At 45.3% G+C, this 19,593-nt stretch overlaps 1 protein-coding gene across 2 annotated transcripts in view; it reads right to left on the bottom strand.

Moving 5' to 3' along the window:
• Positions 1-19,593, bottom strand: part of CFAP74 (cilia and flagella associated protein 74) — a 70,991-nt gene that overhangs the window by 50,978 nt on the left and 420 nt on the right. Inside the window, exons 2-12 of one of the 2 annotated variants that reach the window (XM_048518467.1) lie at positions 18,588-18,742; positions 17,231-17,312; positions 16,018-16,161; positions 14,862-14,960; positions 10,290-10,394; positions 5,510-5,683; positions 3,838-3,990; positions 2,844-2,946; positions 1,981-2,138; positions 1,038-1,245; positions 292-483 (exon numbers count right to left, since the gene is read on the bottom strand). In XM_048518467.1, coding sequence (XP_048374424.1) covers positions 292-483; positions 1,038-1,245; positions 1,981-2,138; positions 2,844-2,946; positions 3,838-3,990; positions 5,510-5,683; positions 10,290-10,394; positions 14,862-14,960; positions 16,018-16,161; positions 17,231-17,312; positions 18,588-18,699 — 1,530 coding nt within the window. In that variant the 5' untranslated portion in view covers positions 18,700-18,742. The remainder of the gene's footprint in view (positions 1-291; positions 484-1,037; positions 1,246-1,980; positions 2,139-2,843; positions 2,947-3,837; positions 3,991-5,509; positions 5,684-10,289; positions 10,395-14,861; positions 14,961-16,017; positions 16,162-17,230; positions 17,313-18,587; positions 18,743-19,593) is intronic. The other variant, XM_048518468.1, reaches the window with a different exon arrangement.

Here is a 19,593-nt window from a genome sequence, read left to right as displayed (position 1 = left end):
TGCAGCCACATACATTTTTGTGCTTTATTTATTCAAAACATTTTAAAGCTGCCTTTTCACCCAACTCAGGATTCTGAAGGTGGTGAATAATAAAAACATTACAACAAGGCTGCATTTTCCTTGGAGTTGTCTCTTCCAAATATTGGCCTTGCTTGACTTCTGAGATCTGACAAGATTGGGCTGTATCATGTCATTTTCGTTGCCTCTGCGTGATAAAACGTGCAGGGGAAAAATGAGAAAGATCTTTTGATAATTAAAATGGGAATCAACATAAGTGAAAGAAGTGTTCACCTTGGATATGTCGCATTCTTGATCCCAAAGTCCTGTAAACTCCGGTTCTGCTAAAGTCTCCCTCGAGTCTTCCTCCTTTTCTTCATCTTTTCTTTCAGGTGTCATCTGTTGAACTGATTTACAAGAAGGCTCTCTTGGACCACCAGCTGTATCATCCGGAGAAGAGCAAGGTGAAGGTGTGCGCCAGGATTTCTACAGCAAGACAAAAAGCCCAATGTCAAACAGACTTCTCCAATGGTGGCCATTTTGAAACACCAATTACAATCCCATTAACAATGAGGTTTAGGAGTGTTAATAATACTAACTAGACAGTGATACTGAGAGACGACACATTGTGTTAACAACAGCAGAAATGGGTCGGTTGCTTGGAAACAACGTGAGGGATAAGAAGATATACACTGCTAAGTACTCCAGGCCTCAGATCTGACCTGGCGTTGCTAGGGTTGCCAATCTCCAGGTAACACCTGGAAGTCTCCTGCTATTACCATTGAACTCCACGCAATAGAAAGTGGCTGCTTGGTTGGTAGACTCTATGGTGTATCCTGCTGAAGTCCCTCCTCAAACTCTGCCCTCCCTGGGCTCCACCCCCAAATCAAGTATTTCCCCACCCACAGCTGGAAACTCTAGGCATCACTTCGCTGTTCCCTGCACCATCCTCTAAACTGAAGACATTTCAAGTGAGGATATGGAGGGCATTAATTGACCAGCTCTTAAAAGCCATCTACCTCTCTGTGCCGGTGGCTCACCTGGGCAACAACTGCATCCGGCTCGGCACACGCGTTCTCGATATACCGCCATGTTTTCCTGCGCCACCTTATCTCATCAGAAAGCTTTCCCTGCTTTTTGTGTCTCTGCGGGTGCGATTGTTTCCTCAGTTTCTCCAGATGAGCTTCCTCTTTCAAAATGGAAGCTACGATTTCAATTTTCCTCGCTTTCTGCTGTTCCATGAATTCCCTGCATTTAGAGTAATCGTTATGCAAACTCTGAGATCCATCAATGCCGCCAGAGCAAGGGATGGGCTTCCTGAGAGATTAAGCCCCTCAAATATTTTTCAAAAGTCAGATGAAGAATGAAAAGAGAATGTGCGTCTTGCTGAAAGTGTGCTCTTTGGTTTTGAGGCCTTTGTGGGGAACTGACACTGTCCATAGCAGTTTGCACACTAATGGGAGTAGCATTCAATGTCTGGATGCCTTTCCTTTGAAGGGGAGTCATAGGTAGGCCACTAAGGCCCAGCCCAACCAAGTCACATTTATGTCATATCCAGCCTTCGTAACAAGTGACTTTGACATTCCTGCATGACCATGCAAGTTTTGTGTCAAATTCAAGGGTCTATTGCTCCAGCAACAGGCCTTCAGTGTGAAAAAAAAACCCAGCCCTTTCAATCCTTCTGAAGTGGGCGGGGAAGACAGAAAGGAGCAAGAAAACCAATTCCCTTCTCTTCCCCTGCAAAGACAGAGGAATGTCACACTTGAGAACTTTCAGAAACCACGGAGATTCTCCGATCTGAGAGCACGGCGAGTTCCAAAGAATGCATGATGGTGCGTAACCACGAACATGAAATGGTGTGCAACCGAGAATCCAACCCAAAGGGAACATGCACTTAATGTGAAGGAGACCACAGGTGCATAAATGGACCCAGTCAATTGATCCATCAACTGGATGTCTCCTAGAAGTGAAGGACAAACTTACCGGTTCTGTCTCTCAAACTCTTCCTGCCGTTTATGGAGCAAAACCTCCCTCCTGACATTGAGGCCCTGGGCCTGGATGGCCTTCTCTGTTTTCTGCTCTTGCTCTTTGGCTTCCAGCTCAAGGGCTTTATTCCGGGCCTGGAGTGTTCGGAAATTTTCCTACATAAGAACAATAAAAAGAAAAGACGAGTGAAGAAGAGTTTTGGATTTATACCCTGCCTTTCTCTCCTGTAAGGAGACTCAAGGTGGCTTACAAGCTCCTTTCCCTTCCTCCCCGCACAACAGACACCTTGTGAGGTAGGTGAGAGAGTTCCAAAGAACTGTGTCTGGCCCAAGGTCACCAGCAGGAATGTAGGAGCAGGAAACAAATCTGGTTCACCAGATAAGCCTCTGCCACTCAAGTGGAGGAATGAGAATCAAATCCGGTTCTCCAGATTAGAATCCACCTGCTCTTAACCGCTACACCAGAGTTCATTGGGTGGGAAAAAAACCTGGAACAGAATCTGGCAACTTATTCTGAAGGTGTTAACTACGCTGAAGGCCTAAAACAGAAATGGATATTCTCTCTTCAGAGAGAAACAGAAGGAAGGAACAAGCTGACAGTTTTCTCAGGGAACAGAACAAGCAGGAGAACCTGCCTTTGCACTGTTTAACTTTATTCCCAGACGGCTGAGTCTGGGTGAGCAGCGGAGTAATATCTTTCATGTGCAAATGTGCTGAGCTGGTTTAACATATACGTTTGACACAAGCTCAGCTCAGAATGTTGGAAGACTCGCTGACAACATTCTGGTCCTTTTCTTGGCTCTCTCTTTCCCCTTGTTTGTTCAACTGCAACATCCCATAAGTTCGGATCAAGGAACACACCCGAGTTGAAGTGATGTTGTTCTTCAGAGACAGCACGGTTTCCATCCTTCTTTGCATGTACTCCTGGCGTTCCTGTTCCGCGCTTGCTTCTTTCTTGCGAACGCTGTTTGGAGAGGATACGACCAGTGAGATGTGTGGCCACCTTGAAGGCAATCCACACTGAAGGCTCATCGCCAGGCTTTAGAAGATGCTTCAGTTAGGGCTTATTTGCTTATTTGTCTATGTTTTCAACAATGGTTTTGGTTCTACTGTTGTTAAGGATCTCAAAGGAATGTGGGACGTTTTAATTTAGGAGGGAGAAAGTGATTAAGTGGGCATGAAGTATGGCACAGATTCATATTAAGCATGGTTTGGAGGATAGAATTTTTTTTCTTCCCTGTAACATTAGACCAGAAGTAACCCAAATTAGCTGATGGACACCAGATTCTGGCTGATGAAAAGAAATACTGCCTGGAACACATAGCGAGCATCGAGTTCTCTGCCTATGGAATTCAGTGCCACAAAGTCAGTGGCTTAAATGCCTATCGAGAGGTACTGGACGAATTCATAGAGGATGTATCTATCAGTGGCCATCAGTCATGATTGCAAAATAGAACCTCCAGGTTCAGAGGCTTTGAGCACAGGACACTCGGGGCAAACAGGGGATGACCACTCCTGGGAAGGGAATGCAACCCAAATGACTCCTGGCTGAGCCTAATCCAGCAGGAGCAAGTACTGGGAAAGGTTACACATTGAGGGTAGAATTATCAATTGCTATTAGCTATGATAGTTAAGAAGGACCTCCAAGGCTGAGAAACAATATGTTTTTGCACACCAACTGCGGAGAGGGGGTGGAGTGGCACAACAGCTGGTGTAGACTAACAACCTCAGGTGGCTCCTGGGAGCATCAGGTCAGCCACTATCGGAAATTAGATGCTACTCTAGTAGGACCTTTGATCTGATCCGGCAGCACTCTTCTCATGTTCTTGTGTCAGCCTTCTAATTTCATGTATACCTCTTTGAAATGTAATGGTAAGGAGAAGTTGAAATGGAAGACCTGGCCAAGCTGGACTTCAGAAACTGCACAGCTTTTTCACGGTTCCTCTGAGCATCATCCAAAGCTTTGGAAACCTTTTGCACATAATCCTCAGTGGCTTTCTGCTGTTCTCTGTAAACAGATAAAATGAAGAAGAAGAGTAGGAGGAGGAGTTTGGATTTATACCCTGCTTTTCCCAACCATAAGGAGTCTCAAAGCAGCCTACAAGCTCCTTTCCCTTCCTCTCCTCGCAACAGACACCTTGTGAAGTAGGTGGGGCTGGGAGAGTTTTGAGGGAACTGTGACTGACCCAAGGCCACCCAGCTGGCTTCATGTGGAGGAGCAGAGAAACAAATCCAGTTCACTGGATTAGAGTCCACTGCACACGTGGAGGAGCGGGGAATCAAACCCTGTCCTCTAGATCAGAGTCCATCACTCTTAACTACTGAACCATGGTTGAAAAATAGGAGTCATGGTCTCCCCTCTTGACCATGGTGGGACCTCCTTAATTCCTTGTCAACAGAACTTCTGTTTGCTGCTAGTCAAATATCTGAAAGCAACTGGGTTATTGATTAAGTAACTGTCAAGTTGGGAATCAATCAGTCAATTGGAGAGGGGGTTTTTTTTGGTCATCTCTGCTTGGGGATTTAAGATGTCAGCTAAGTTTCAGTTTGTCAGGATTGTGTATAGATACCCAAGAACAGAGCATGACTCTCTGAGATGGATTATATATGCCTTCATTTCTCACGCCAGCTTCCTCTTGTCTTTCCTGCCCGGTCACATGTCAGAGGATGAGACAGCAGACAGTTGAAACTGAGATGCTAACACTAGAATCTTGAAGCTCAGGTGATCCTGGAAAGGGAATCCTGGACCTGAGCTGTTATTCAGCACCCAGATCTGATGCACATTATGGCTACCCCACTGCACTCCATGACTGACTGCCAGAGGGGTATCTAGGGAAAATGTAGCCCAGTGCAAAATCTGAGTTTTCCGCCCCGCCCCCCCTGGGCAGGCACCCTCCCCCACCACGACCAAACAACGTAGGGCAGTGATGGCAAACCTTTTCGAGACCGAGTGCCCAAATTGCAACCCAAAACCCACTTATTTATCTCAAAGTGCCAACCCAGCAATTTAACCTGAATGCTGAGGTTTTAGTTTAGAAAAAACCGATTAGCTCCCTCTTCCTCCGCCCCACCCGCTCGAGCAGGGGCCAGCCTGCTCTAGCCTCCAGCAAGTCCCACACGCACCGCTCTGTGCCTCTCTAGCATCTATGCCTCCTCTCCCTCCCCCCCCCGGGCAGCAGCCACCCCGGAGCACAAGCACCAGGCCCGTCAGCCGAGTCCTCTCTGCTCACCGTGGTGCGCGCACGTCGTTCTCAGTGGCCGAAGCCAGTCTAGATGTGGGGGGGGGGAATGATTTTCTGCCCCCCACATGATGAACTCTGTGTGCGTGTGCCCACAGAGAGGGCTCCGAGAGGGCTCACTGACGTAGGGTGTGGAAGGTGATTTTCCACTCCCCATGTGACTAAATGGCCACAGCCCGGGGACATTTGACCCCATATGTACCCCTGGGCAGTACGGCCCTGCTGACTCATTGTTTCTGGACCTTTCAAACACACCCATATGCAGCAGCCCCCAGACTCCAAGCTAACCTCTCTTCAGCCAGGCACTTCTGCTTCAGCATCACGGCCCGCTCCTCCTGTTTCTCAAGCCGTCCTTCAGCTTGCTCTCGGCGCTGCTGGTCGAGCTCCTTCTCATCTTGTGTGATCTGCTTGCGGAGGTCTGCAAACTTGCCTTGCTCAATTTCGATCTTCCACATCCCAAGCCTTGGAAAACGGGCAACGGAAAGTCTGCCGTGAACTGGGTTTGTCGGCTAGCTTGCTTTTGAACGACGACCGCAACTAACCGAAATGTTTGTTTACAGGAAAGCCCACCCAACCCATTTTCACTGACTGAAATAAAACACTCAAAGAGCCCCCAAACCACAGAAAGAAATACTTCCAGCAAACAAATAGAAGAAAACGTTGCTGCTGTATCAATACTGTGAAAGCCAAGCTAATTTAATAAAGGCAACCGTTTATCTCGACTAATCAACCGCTTCACATATCAGCTGGCATCTAGCTGACAAGCTTTATTAATGCAGCCAGGGTTTCACTGCTGTTATGAATTCGGAAGCTGCACACGAGGATGAGACAAAACATGAAGCTGTGGGGCAGAGCATGAACTTTGCATGCAGAGAGCCTCTGGCACCTCCATGTAAATAATCTCAGGGAAGCAGGTTCTCAACATCTGCTAACTGAGACTATGGAAAAACAACATTTTAAAAAAGCCTTCCCTTCCTGAGGGCCTACAGAGCTGCTGCCAGCCAGAGCAGGCAATGCTGAGCTAGATGGGCTGATAGACTGCCTTGGTAAAAGGCATCTTTATATAAAGGACTGAACATCAGAAGCTGAATTAGCGAAGGGCAGTGCAGTTCAAGAGCATTTTTGGAGGCTACTTTTTCTGCCTTACACAACAAGTAGCTCCTCTCCAGACTACAGAGATCAGCTGCCCTGGAGGAAATGGATGCTCTGGAGGGTGGACTCTATGGCACTGTACCCCAAGGAATTCCCCATCCTTACCACAATCTGCCCCCAACCTTCAGTCTTCCACCAAGGGGGACCTGAAAGCTCTAATGACATGGGATAACATGATCAACTATGGCCAAACCTTTCGTTGGTGAAATGAATGAGTAACCAGGAGGGATCTGTGAGGGAGAGAACCCTTTCTTCTCTCCCCTCTCCTTCATTCATTTGCCTTTGTAAGCTTCTCTAAAGTCCTTGAAAGCTAGGGAAGTGGAGAATGGGTGGTGAGTAGCAATCCCATCATCCTTGCCCTCACTTAAAAAAATACAAGAAACCCAACAGACATCTAAGCTGTTCATATATTTCCCTGTATTGTTGCCCTCCACCCAGGATGATTTACTGAGAACATACATGGCTCCAATAAAGAGCATGCAGTGTTAATGGAGTAGAGGGAAGAGGAATCAAACATAATTCAACCAGTTGCTGAACCTCTAAGGATGTAATTTTCAAGTGTTCTGCTTTTGAAATCAGGGGTGCTTTAATTTCCTATCCCTGCTGACTGGACCTGGAAAAAAAAATCTGTATTCCTCCCTTCTGTCTCTCATACCCATGATTCTTTATTGTCCACACCATTTTGTTTCTTTTCATCATTTTCTTTCCCCCACTCTGAAATGCATGCATTTTTTGAGTTCTGTGTCATTAAATCAAGATAATCACGTAATTGGACCAATGCAGTGTGAACTGCATATAAAAACTGTGTGGACTCGCACAAGGCAAGCCAATTTAGAAAGCCAACAACCAAACGTGAAAAACTGAAAGAATACAAAAAGAAACCGAACAAGGAAATTTTGCTCATTCCTGATTTGAGCGCTTTGCCTGCCAAGAACTCCCTAGCAATTCTAGGGTGCACACTTGATTTACATAAAACGCTGGCTGAGCTTATATGATAAGGAGAGCTGTGGAGAAACAATATATATAAGTGTATATTATCAACAGTGAACACAAAATATTTCTGTCTACCTAAAATGCAAAGGCAAACCAGAAATTCATGACCAACAAAACATCGTTGTATACATAAAATATCAAAACAAATCTGAGATGAATGACCAAACATATTTCAACCATGTCTCCTCCAGTGGTCCTCAAATATAAAAAATATTCCACAATGAAACATTACTAGGATATATTAAAATATGGGCTAAGTAAAGAGCTGGGGCTGTTCCGCATAGCAATATGCAAACCTCATCCCAGAAGCAATGTTAAAATAGCAAATTGCTTCCACAAGAAGAGACTTCTTGCTATAACACCCAGTCCTGACTCCCAAAACATATTTTTTCCCCTGCCAGATAGCAAGAAGACCAAACTGGTGCTGTCTGTCATGGCATCACTGGAACACTAAAATTTTGGGGGGGAAAAGTAGGTTATACAAACAGCTGTTGGGGATGGTTGAGATATAAATGGTCCCCTTTCAGGGCAGAGAATGAACTGAACAATGACCTCTTAAGCTCTAAATGTCTTCGATTCTTGTTTTATTTGCCCTCGCAATTCCACCTATTTAAAAGTTTCATTTCCAAAGTGGTCATATGTATGAGTTCAGTAGAGGAGAACAGCTTACTTGCTCTCTTTCTCCTTTCCCTCCATACTGAAATTATTCTAAAGGATTGTCCACTAGTGCAGGCCAAACCTATTTTAAGCGTAGAATTTATATTTCCAAGTTTATTTGGATTGATCTGAGGGGGCATAAAGGCCAAATAGGAAACATTTCCTCTCTTATGTACTTCTTCGCTCTTTCAAGATAAAATACTAGAGCCTTCTGGTTGGCATGCTGTCTCTTCAATTGGTAGTCACTGAGGAAAGAACATTTCCTGCAGTGGGCCAGTGGATGGGGAATCAGAGCCAAACTAGATGCAACAGGGAGAGTTCCCATGTATTTATCCACCCATTTCTCCCGTTCATATTTACAGTTGGGAAGGGACTCTATATTTGTATCGTTGAAAGCTTTTACGGCCAGAATCAACCAGCTGCTGTGGGTTTTCTGAGTTGTGTGGCCAAGGTCTGGTAGTTTTTGCTCCTCATATTTCGCCTGCATCTATGGCTGGCATCTTGAGAGGAATGTCACAGTAAAATGTGCCATGTCAAGAAACACGTCATACAATGACATTCCTCTGTAGATGCCAGCCATGGATGCAGGCAAAATGTTAGCAGTAAAAAATTACCAGACCACAGCCACGCAATAAAAAAAAAATCCCCAACAGTAGGACTCTACATGGATCATAGAGCTGAAGGGAAGATTAAACGGATCATAGAGTTGAAGAGAGCTAACAGTCACAGTCACGGTGGCAGCAAGCTTATCAAGACTGGACTTCTGTTTCAGGGATGCTCTGGGAAACTTCCTTGCACAAAATCACTACCCATGGAACTTCTCTACTCAGACTGATCAAACTTGTGGGAAACTGCAGTAAATTCAAATTCAAAAACCTTTAATGGCATAAGTACACAAAACAGAGCAGGAAAACTGCAGTATCTCCTTCATAAAGAGGCTTGACGTATTCCTGTGTTCAGAAGGGTCAAGCAATCTCAGGTAAAGTTGGTTGTGGTGGGTTTTCTGGGCTGTGTGGCCGTGGTCTGGTAGATCTTGTTCCTAACATTTCGCCTGCATCTGTGGCTGGCATCTCCAGAGGCGTATCGCAGAGAGAAGTCTGATACACACCGTGTCTAGTGAAAAGGGAAAGTTCAGTGGGATATATATTGTCCATGTCCCAGGGTGTTTGGGCAGAACTTGCTATGCAAAGGTGTGATTGGGTGCATTGTATTGCGGGTGGGCTTATCAGTCCATTTACATTTGTAGTTGCATTTGCATTCCCTGCTGCTGCAGCTGCAGCAGCAGCAGCAGCAGCAGCAGCAGCAGCAGCAGCAGCAGCAGCAGCAGCAGCAGCAGTGGTGGGTTTAAGGAATGCAAATTCCCATGGTTCGCGGAACCTGACACTGTTTGGATGAGTAAACTGTTCAGCTGAGAGGTTGTTTGTGAAAGGGAACTCCTGGATGCGGGTGGGCTTGTGAAAGGGAACTCCTGGATGCGGGTGGGCTTATCAGTCCATTTACATTTGTAGTTGCATTTGCATTCCCTGCTGCTGCAGCTGCAGCAGCAGCAGCAGCAGCAGCAGCAGCAGCAGCAGCAGCAGCAGCAGCAGCAGCAGCAGCAGGGTTGGCGAATGCAAATCCTGTGTCTGGGTGGAACCTGACACTGTTTGGATGAGTAAACTGTTCAGCTGAGAGGTTGTTTGTGAAAGGGAACTCCTGGAAAATCATCCAAACCAACTCCTTGTCTTCTCAGGTCAAAATTCCTCATCCCTACCTCTCCCACTATATGCTTCTCCCGCTGTACCAGTCTCATCTGCCTGGACCTCCCTTCCGGGGTTGGCCTCATCTTAGTTAAATGTTTTTGCTGAAAAAAAACCCCTACACACCTGAAGATCCAAATCCTGGTTCTCTCTCACAAAAGGCGTTGACCTCATGGGAAAAGTGGGACAGACATACAAACCGCTGAATGTGCCCGCTGGAAAAAAATCAGCATGGTGCGAAAATTTATTCCCTGACACTTCTGACAGTCTTCCAAAAGGAGGGCAGAAAATGCTTTCACGGTACAAAGTCCAAACTTCCTTAATCGGTTGCCTGCCTTTCACGTTTTCAGTCTATTAAAATGTTAGATGTTAACACATTTACATACTTATTGATTAATCCTCGCAGCTTAAAAGCAGGAAACATTAAGTAGGTTTTCTGAACTCTGGGTGAAATTGCTAGGTTGTCTTAATAGGAGACCATAACAATCAAGCCTTTTTTGCCACCTTTCTCCCCCTCCTTAACTTACATGTTTTCATTCAGCATCTCAGCAATTGTGGACTCCAGGTCCTTTTCATTTCCCAGTTCAGCACACAAACGCCTCTGTGTCGCCTGCAGGCGGAACACGGCAGCCCTTATATATATATTTTTTTAAGTAAAAGAGAGAAAATTGGAAATAATGAATGTTAAAACCTTGTACACAAAAAAGAAACAATTATAGTGCCTTGAGGGCAAGGCTTATGTTGCTGGAATTCTGCCAGTTTATATTAATGGTGTGCCTTTCAATTATGCTCCTACCCTGTCCATTCTCCTTTCAGTCTCTTTAAAATTCTGAACACTAGTTGACTGACAATTACTGAAATGAGGGCATTTTTGCAGACATTACAGCTTATTCTGAAGTGGTTGGCAATTCTGGAAAAAAAGACATTAAGTTTTGTATGTAATTCTTTTAGAGAAAAAATTCCCAAAGGGATGGAAGGTAGAGGAACGCCTCTTAGACATATAAGTGGCTCTACCAGGAAGCAAACCTGGAATGGGTGTTCGCCGATAGAGGATCATTTGGGGCCTCAGTCTGAAGATCCAAAAGTTGGTATAATACAGCACAACATACTCCAGTAGGGAAGAGAGCCCGGCTTGCAAAATCAAGAAGAGCCAGGCTGTTATCCTGAGAGAAGACTGTGACCAGTTGCCACTGCTGGGCTACGGGCAATGCCAGAGCCAAAGCTGCAAGAGAAAATTCAGGAGGCAGATTGCTGATGTCAAGGACAAAGGTGGGTTTGGCCTGGAAATGTTTCATGTCAAGGAGACAGCCACCATGGAGTCTGGGAACACATTGCTGTCCAAAGGAATGTTCCCACATATAGCCCCAATGCTGGTGTGACCCACTATTGAAATTGGTGAGTTCTTAGACCTATTTCTTCTTGAACGGGAAATTCTATCTAAACCCACAAGATCTCCTGGGTTTGTGCTTTCAAGAGTCAAAGCTCTCTTTGGCCCTTTCCGCACGGGCCAAAAACGACGGCCTGGGGGTGGTAAAAACGCCGCCCCCAGGCCGCCGTTTGCACAGGCGGCGCTGCTGCAATGCACCCCCTCCCCCCAGGGCGCTGCTGCAACGCACCCCCTCCCCCTCCCCCTCCCCCAGCGCTCCCCCTCCCCCAGGGCGGCGTCAGGCTGCCCTAAAAAACAACCCTTTAAAGGGTTGTTTTTGAGGGGAAAGCGTGTTCCCGGCGGCTCGGTGCAAACAGCACCGCCGGGAACGACGCTTTAGTTTCGTTCATTCCCCGATCCCACTCACCATGTCCCGGTCAAATGCTGGCCGTCGCGAAGTTCTCGGCCACCGTCCACACTGTCCTCCCGCACCCCTGGAGGTCAGGAGGGGCAGCGATGGGCGAACTCTGGCTGCGACAGTGCCAGCTAGGCCGACGACGGGGACACGGTGAGTGGGACGGGGAAGGGGGAAGAGGCGGCTCTGTGCGGAGCCGCCTGCCGTCTGCCGGCCTCTCTGGAGGCCGCCCGCATGCTTGCATGCGAACAGCCTCCGCCTCCACGGCCGTGCGGAAACGGCCTTTGTTAGGTATCTTTGACTCTTGAAAGCTCATCCTCTGAAAATCTGGTTGGTCTCTAAGAACCCAACTGTTCTCCCAGCCGTAACAAATCTCTCCTATGCTATTCGTGCATGTCAAGTGTCATTAAGTCACTTCTGAACATCAGACCTGGGGATTCCATCTTCCAGCACTATATCTTTTTTTTACTTTGGACTGTCTCATCAAAGAGTTTTTGAGGTAAGGGTTGGTCAGAAATGATTTACCATTGTCTTTTTCTGCAGAGTGCTAACCAAGGTTAGCTGCAGCAGCACTGTGGTTGTCTATGAAAGATCCTACTGATCTCGGAAGGGGATAGATGCATCTTAGCCTGGTGTCTCAGCTGTGACCATTCTGCCTTGAGTGACTCTGGTAGGAGTTTCACCTCCTCACAGAGTCTAGATCTCTTATGGTATTGCTCTCAGATTTGCTGACACAAATCGTGTTAAAAGTGTGTGTCCAATGCTATGAGATAGAATTTTCCCAGACATGCAATCCCTGAAGAGACAAGAGAGCTCTTGGGAACTGGTGTTGTCTGCTAAGAGATGTGTAAAGGTTTTCTCTGCGAGGTCTGCTACAGTGGAATTTGTTTTACTGTGATTCTGCTAGTACCTCAGCCCATTACTTCTGCTCATCAGCCCTACTGCTCAGCAGTTAACTTGCCTTTATTAGTTTGTTATGCCTTGACACAATTATATTAACTTGACAAACAGCAAGCAGGCACAGTGGCTGCAAAGTTTGTTCACAACATGGTTGATCTCAGCACACAAACTGCCAACGGCTTTCAATTCAAACAAATGGGGGGAATGTATAGCTAATTGCCTCCCACTTCACAGCCAGGGAACCAGAGCAGTGCGAGGGCTGTGTATGAGAGAGACAGAGACAGAGTGGCAGAGATACAGAGAGAAGCACACTAGGTTCCGTCCCCTCCCCATGAGTAAAACAAAGAATGTAACCAGCATGTCAGATTTGGGGTCTTGGGAGTGAACAAAGGCACATCTGCAGCAGATAAGTATCCTGTACATAGTGACAAGCTGCTGGAAAGCTATTGTGGGACTACCCCTTCCTTCTCCTCCCCCAAAGTGCTGATTTTTAGCACAAGATGATGAAAAATTAGTCCAGTTGTACAGAATGGGCAACGTACCACAGTCAACAGCAGGCTGGCCAGCTATGGGAACGGGTAATTTGACAATACAAAGGACCCCCGTGGCGGGCCGGCCAGCCTGCTGCCTTCAGCTACAACTGAAATAACCACTTTGGAAATTCTCTCGGTGTGAAAATTACACACCCGTTTTTACAGGTAAGTGTCCAACAGGCAGGGCCATTTTCCGATAAGCCAGAAGTGCTTCTAGAAACAAAAGAAGAGGTTTCACGCAGCCCAAGCAAACTGGCCAACTAAAAATCCTACAGTGCTTATTGGCTATTGGTTGGTCATGGGCAGCTGCATAAATGGATCTAAAGCAGGTGAAACAGAGAGGTGGTGAAATAAGCCCAATGGCTTCATAGAAGAAAAGCTTTTGTAAGGATTCGGAAGAACTAAAACTTCTTGTGACTGTTGTGACACTTTACAGCACTGGCGCAGAAGGGAGGAGCCAATAAACCAGAATATGCTTCCAAAAATAAATGGAATTCCTCCAGGCCTGTACTGTTGCATTTGAGAACAGAATTATGATCATAATATTGTAATCGCTGTAGTAATCAGAGGCCACCTTGAGGCTTAAAATGAATGGCTGAATCTCATTGTTTTCCCCTACACAGATCCATTAAGAATACACCAGTTTTATTACCCTTGAATTTTAATTAGTCCCATGAGAAAAGGTCTAGGGAAAGCACAGTGCCATCTTAGCCTCTTAACAGACTGATGCCGCGGCAGTACACAAGAAAACACCATTATTGCCATTATTAGACTCCCTTTCAATCTGTCACAGATTTTTCAGGATCCGGGCCTGAGCATAGCGCCTCTCCGGCTCCCAAGTTGTAGGTGTGTGTGTGTGGAGGGAAAGAAGTCATTGACAAGGAGAATAAACCAATCCAGCCTACTGTTTTAAAAAGGAGTTAACTACCATTTTATCCCAAGCACTGGGAAATCAACTTTTAAACGGAACCAATATAGTTACAATCTGGCCCATGCTATTCATATTTGGTCCCGCTGGACTGATACCTGCCTTCCGATGAACTGGTTCCTGCTAGTTCTTTCCAGATTAGACCTTGCATGAATTATCCTCGTACCTATTTTGATTCCCTAAAAATTACTGAAATTCAGCCATGCACAACGGTCGGTACTATTTTCTACCTGCAACATCTTCTGGTTTGTTTCACTTCGTTTTTCCACCCACCACTTCAAATGGCTTTGCCAGTATCTTCTGATCTGTCCCTGGTAACTGAAAATTCCACTCTCACTTATCACAAGATGCAGTTTTTAAGTCTGCAGTTTGGAACTGACTCCTGGATGACCCCTTGTAAACCTCTCCCCCCTCGCCACGCTGCTGGGCTACCAAGATCAAATGATCTTTGATCACCCCTTCCTTGATGTTGTTGAAATACAAAGAGATTTCAGAATTACCAGCTGCCAGGCGTTTTGCTTTCATGGCCCTATGGAATCATATCTTCTACCTGAATCCAGAGAAGATCAAGCTGTTCCAAAGCTGCTGCACCTCCAACTGTACTGAGCAAATATCCCCTGTCTTCAAGCAGTACAGAGAGGCTATCGGCAACACAACAGCAAAAATGCTGCCGTCTTTTGTTTATTTTTTTTAACAGCCCATGACAAAAGGTTAACATTTTGTGCCACCTGCTGTGGCCCCCTCAGATAACTCTGTTTTTGTTTGCTGGTTTCATCACTAACCCATTAAGCATCACTTCACAAAGGGAATCAAGTAAGTGTTGGACAGTGCTATTGAGCTTTACCAGCATCAGGGAGAGGCTGGAAACCTTAGCAAAGTTCCAGGCTATGTTCTCATGTCCTTTGAATCAATACTGGGAAGAGGAGTAATCTCTGACAAGCAGAGAGTGCTACCTACGTATTTCCAGCCTCCTTCTCTCTCTCAATTTCTCTCTCCACGTCCTGTTGCTGCATTGTTAGCGTCTTGATCCGCAAATGGCAGGCATTCAGTTCTTCCCTGAAAACGAGCATGTACAATCTGCATTAAGAGGTTTTTTAAAATATATATATTTATTTTAGAGAGCTCAGGCCCCCTCCTTTCATTAACATGTGTGGCTTCTGGAAAGTCCTACAAACCTCTCAGTGCAAGAAGAAGGCAAGAGATATTCAGAGGTGGTCTTCCATTGCCTGCCTCCGTGTCATAACTCTGGTATTCCTTCGAGGTCTCCCATCCAAATACTTGCCAGAATTGATTCTAATTAGGATCTGGGATCTGATAAGATCCAGCTAGCCTGGGCTATTCGGGTCAGGGCCAGTGCTGTGTAGTGGTTAAGAGAAGCAGATTCTTATCTGGAGAACTGGGTTTGATTCTTTGCTCTTCCACATGAAGCCTGCTGGGTAACATTGGGCCAGTCACAGTTCTCTCTGAACTTTCTCAGGTCCACCTACCTCAAAAGGTGTCTGTTGTGGGGAGAGGAAGGGAATGAGTTTGTAAGTCACTTTGAGCCTCCTTACAGGAGAGAAAGGTGGGGTATAAATCCAAACTCTTCTTCTTCATCTACTGACCATTTGAATTCTGGGAGCCAGAGACATACTGCATAATCACATGAGTCAGCTGACCTTCCAGTATAGGACCAACCTGTCTTACTAGGAGGCTGAACTCTGAGCCCCAGAAAGAAAAGGGACACAAACACTGCAAGCCACCATATGCTGTAGAGGACCACCACCACCGCCACCGCCACCGCCACCGCCACCGCCACCGCCATCATCTTTAATGACATAAAAAAGTTAAATACAAAGCTTTAAGATCAGCTTAACTAGCACTATTGTTCCCTTAATCTTATAGTTAAGGCAAGAAATTTAGCTACAGTATTAGTAAGAATGGGGTTCAAATGAGATAATAAATAGATCGCCATTCTCTCATCAAGATGAGGTGCTGTATGAGTTTACCAAAGGATACATTAAAGTTTTCTGGATGTCTGCACAAAAGCAGCAGCGCAAAAGCACATGTTGAACAGTTTCTATCTCCTTCAAGGAGCAAGGACAGACCAGAGAAGGGGGAAGAACTCCCTCACCTGGTTTTTCGAAAGATTATATTCTTTTCTTTGGCAAGGTTATCAAGTTGGTTCAGGTTTCGGCGCAAGTTGAGGATGCGAACCCGATCCGGGTAGCTCATTGGTCCTCTGCTGCGGCGGGCTGCGCACTGTTCTGAGATCTCCCTTTTGGTTAGAAATGGATGAGAAGACAAACACTTTGGTTTTCACATATATATTAAAACGTTTTAAACAAAATCACCATCAGTCTAATACATTTTGATCCTGGCTTTCCTCAAAGACCCCAAGGAGGTATGCGTGGTTCTTCCCATTTTCATTTTTCATGGGTTCATTAAAAAAATATGTATGCATATCCAAAAAGTAAATTGAGAACTAAAGCCTACTGCTAAAATCATATTTTAATAAAGGATAATTAGGAATAACGAACAAAAAAAAGGAGCAGAGACCAATCTGAATGAAACAGATAAAAATAACGGTTTGGATTCAAATTAAATTTTCCAACAGCAATACAGACATTTCCTGTCTCCCCATTCCCACAGCAGCCCAGTGATCTCCATTAAATGTTGCTCCTGGTGGGCAGGGGACCCCAATGAATGATGGAGTGGGAGCCATTTCCAGAGGGAACATGGAAATTTCCAACTAAATCTGAATTCAACCCTACAACAGTGCAGCCAAATCAAAGTGATCGAGACATCCCAGGAGCTCACTGAAAAGTGATGCCTAAATGTAAACATGAAAGGGGTGATTTCATGTGGCTTTTTCTCAGGGGTTCAACATTCCTGGTGCCACAGAAGAAAAGGGCCTGTCCGAAAGTTTTCTGTATTTCACACTTCCACACTTGCAGGGCACTGAAACAATCCTCCTTTGTTTCATTTGATAGTTTCACATCTCGTATGCAGGGCAAACACAGTTTGCCACATATGCACGCATAACAAAACACCACAAAAAAGCAAATCTGATGATCTGATTTTACATATGCTATATTTCTTTGGTGCTGCTCTATTAAAACACAATTGAAGCTCACGCCACAAAAACATCTTGATGCAATATGCATTGTACACTCTCATCGAGAATGCTTTTTTGTAGTGTTTTATCCCTGGAATCTTGGCCTGACGGAGCAAGGCAATTCTTACAGCCTCTCCATTTGAAAAAAACTCTGGATTTTAAAACACCTTCCCACTATGCGTAGGTCGAATGGCCAATAGACACAATCTACAGCCACAACCACACTCACCCACTAGCACCAGACTCTTCTTGCTCTCCTTCAGAAGCATCTTGGCCAAACTCTTCGCTGTACTCATGTTCAAATCTGAGTCCTGATGGAAATGGGACATTATTAACTATGTAGAACTTCGATAGCCCCTTCTTGACAAGCCTACACATGATAAGGAGGCCCAGAGACGACGTTTTAAAAGCTTTACTGCCAAGTCTGCTAGGAAAAAGAAATAATTTTTGTCACACAATATATGCAAAGACAATTTTGAACCTAGGGACTTAAAACCGACAGATGCTCTCTACCTTGGTGACAGAGCTGTCACTGGCAATCAGCCCTAAGTGCCAAGCAAAGGAGGTTTCTATTAGCCAAATGGGAATGCAAGGTTTATGGTCCACTGAAGGTTAGTGGCAGGTGGTAAAAGGAAATGCCTTCATGCATATGATATACTTTGTTTGCGTACACTCAAATATTCACTGGTGGCGGCTGACTGATCACAGCCCCTGAGATATTGCCCAATCCACAAGCTGGTTTGCTCACTCCTTCAAAAAATGCAAGTATCCTTAAGAAGAAGAAGAAGAAGAGTTTGGATTTATATCCCCCCTTTCTCAAAAGGACTTACAATCTTCTTTCCCTCCCCCCAACAAACATCCTGTGAGGTAGGTAGGGCTGAGAGAGCTCAGAAGAACTGTGACTAGCCCAAGGTCACCCAGCTGGGTTGGCATGTGTCGGACTGCACAAACTAATCTGGTTCACCAGATAAGCTTCCACAGCTCAAGTGGCAGAGTGGGGAATCAAACATGGTTCACCACTTTAGAGTGCATCTGATCTTAACCACTACATCTGAAAAGGTGAGTGGATGTCACTGGAATTTTGGCACATCAGGAGCTTACCTGGTTTGACTTTACAGCTGGATTGGCCCTCATTAGCAATACTTTGGGGGAAATCATGGTTGCCAGGTTGTAAAATTCCTGGAGATTTGTGTGTGTGGGTTTGGGGAAGCCTGGGAAATAAGACTATAAAACCACATAGTCTATCCTTCAAAACAGCCATTTTCTCCATGTGAACTGATCTGTGTAGTTTGGAGATCAGTTGTATTTCTGGGATCTCCAAACCCCACATGGGGGTGTGGGGAGGGAGCGGGGAACAGAAATGTTCCCAAACTATGCTGGCAAGTGTCTTTCCCCACAGAAGCAGGACAGTAAAGACTCTAATGAGTTTGTTCCCTGAACAGCTCAGATGCTTACAAACCTTCTGTATCACTGCCCCAGACTGGCCAGCCAATGCTAGACGCTTCTCAGTCTTGTGCAACATATTATAGGTTTGCATTGTGAAACAGCACCCTGTTTTATCCCTGAACCTTTCCAGCTGTCCTCACCTTGCAAGAATTGTTGAGGTATGATGTCTTTTTCTGCAGTCTCCTCTAGCAGCGAACGAAAATAAGGAGTCAGATTCTCTTCCAAAAAACTAGGGGACCTGAGATTATCCATTTGGCCAGGTTTTGTTCTTCGTTTTCTTTCAAAAGGTGATTAGCTGTAATGAAAACAATTAACATTAGTGCACAAATTGTTTTCCAAGTCAAGCGTAGTTGGGTTGTCCTACAAAAATAATCTTTTTGTACACAAATGACAGAAAACAAAACCTTGGAATCTCATCACGAAGGGCTTTGAGATAAGGAGGGCATCTTGACCCTGAACGATTCCCACTGGCTGTTCAGGGAAGCAGGACTAAATCGCCATTCCCTGTCTCCCAGGTGGGAATCTCCTGAGCTCAGTTTAAGTATTCTCCAAGCTAAAAAAGGGCAGGAAGGAATCTAATATATACAGAACATCAAGAAGAACAGGTGAAAACACTGCCATGGAACAAGACGTGTTAGCAACAACACATAAGAAAGCAAACAGTTTTTGAATGAGGATAAGAAAATTAACACACTTAGCGCCTCATTCAAAGCGGAGGGGGGTGAATCTGCTGTGAGAGGGGCGTGTTGGCTGTGCCTAAGGATCTGCCCTCCCTGGGGCAAGCAACACACACACACACACACACACACACACACACACACACACACACACACACACACACACACACACACACACAAATAAATAAATGTAAAAATAATTCCTTAGTCTGGAGATGATAAATCAGGACTGCGGAAGCCCCCAGACCTGAACCCCAGCCCCTCGCCCAGACTGGAAGACTTTTGAAATAGAAAAGTAGTGGCAGGGTTTTAAATCTAAAGAAAACAGTAGACTGTAACTACTGCAATACATTTAAGAAATAACTATTGAATTAATGCCTTAATTATATATACATGAACCTAGAGATAACTTTTAACCAAAGATGGGATAGCTAGAAGTCAATATGCAATGTCTTTTTTTTTCTATGTT

The sequence above is a fragment of the Sphaerodactylus townsendi genome, linkage group LG16, assembly GCF_021028975.2.
Source record: "Sphaerodactylus townsendi isolate TG3544 linkage group LG16, MPM_Stown_v2.3, whole genome shotgun sequence".
NCBI classification, from domain to species: Eukaryota; Metazoa; Chordata; class Lepidosauria; order Squamata; family Sphaerodactylidae; genus Sphaerodactylus; species Sphaerodactylus townsendi.
The sequence above is the reverse complement of the archived record's forward strand: the minus strand, read 5'-3'. Positions and strand labels throughout refer to the sequence as shown.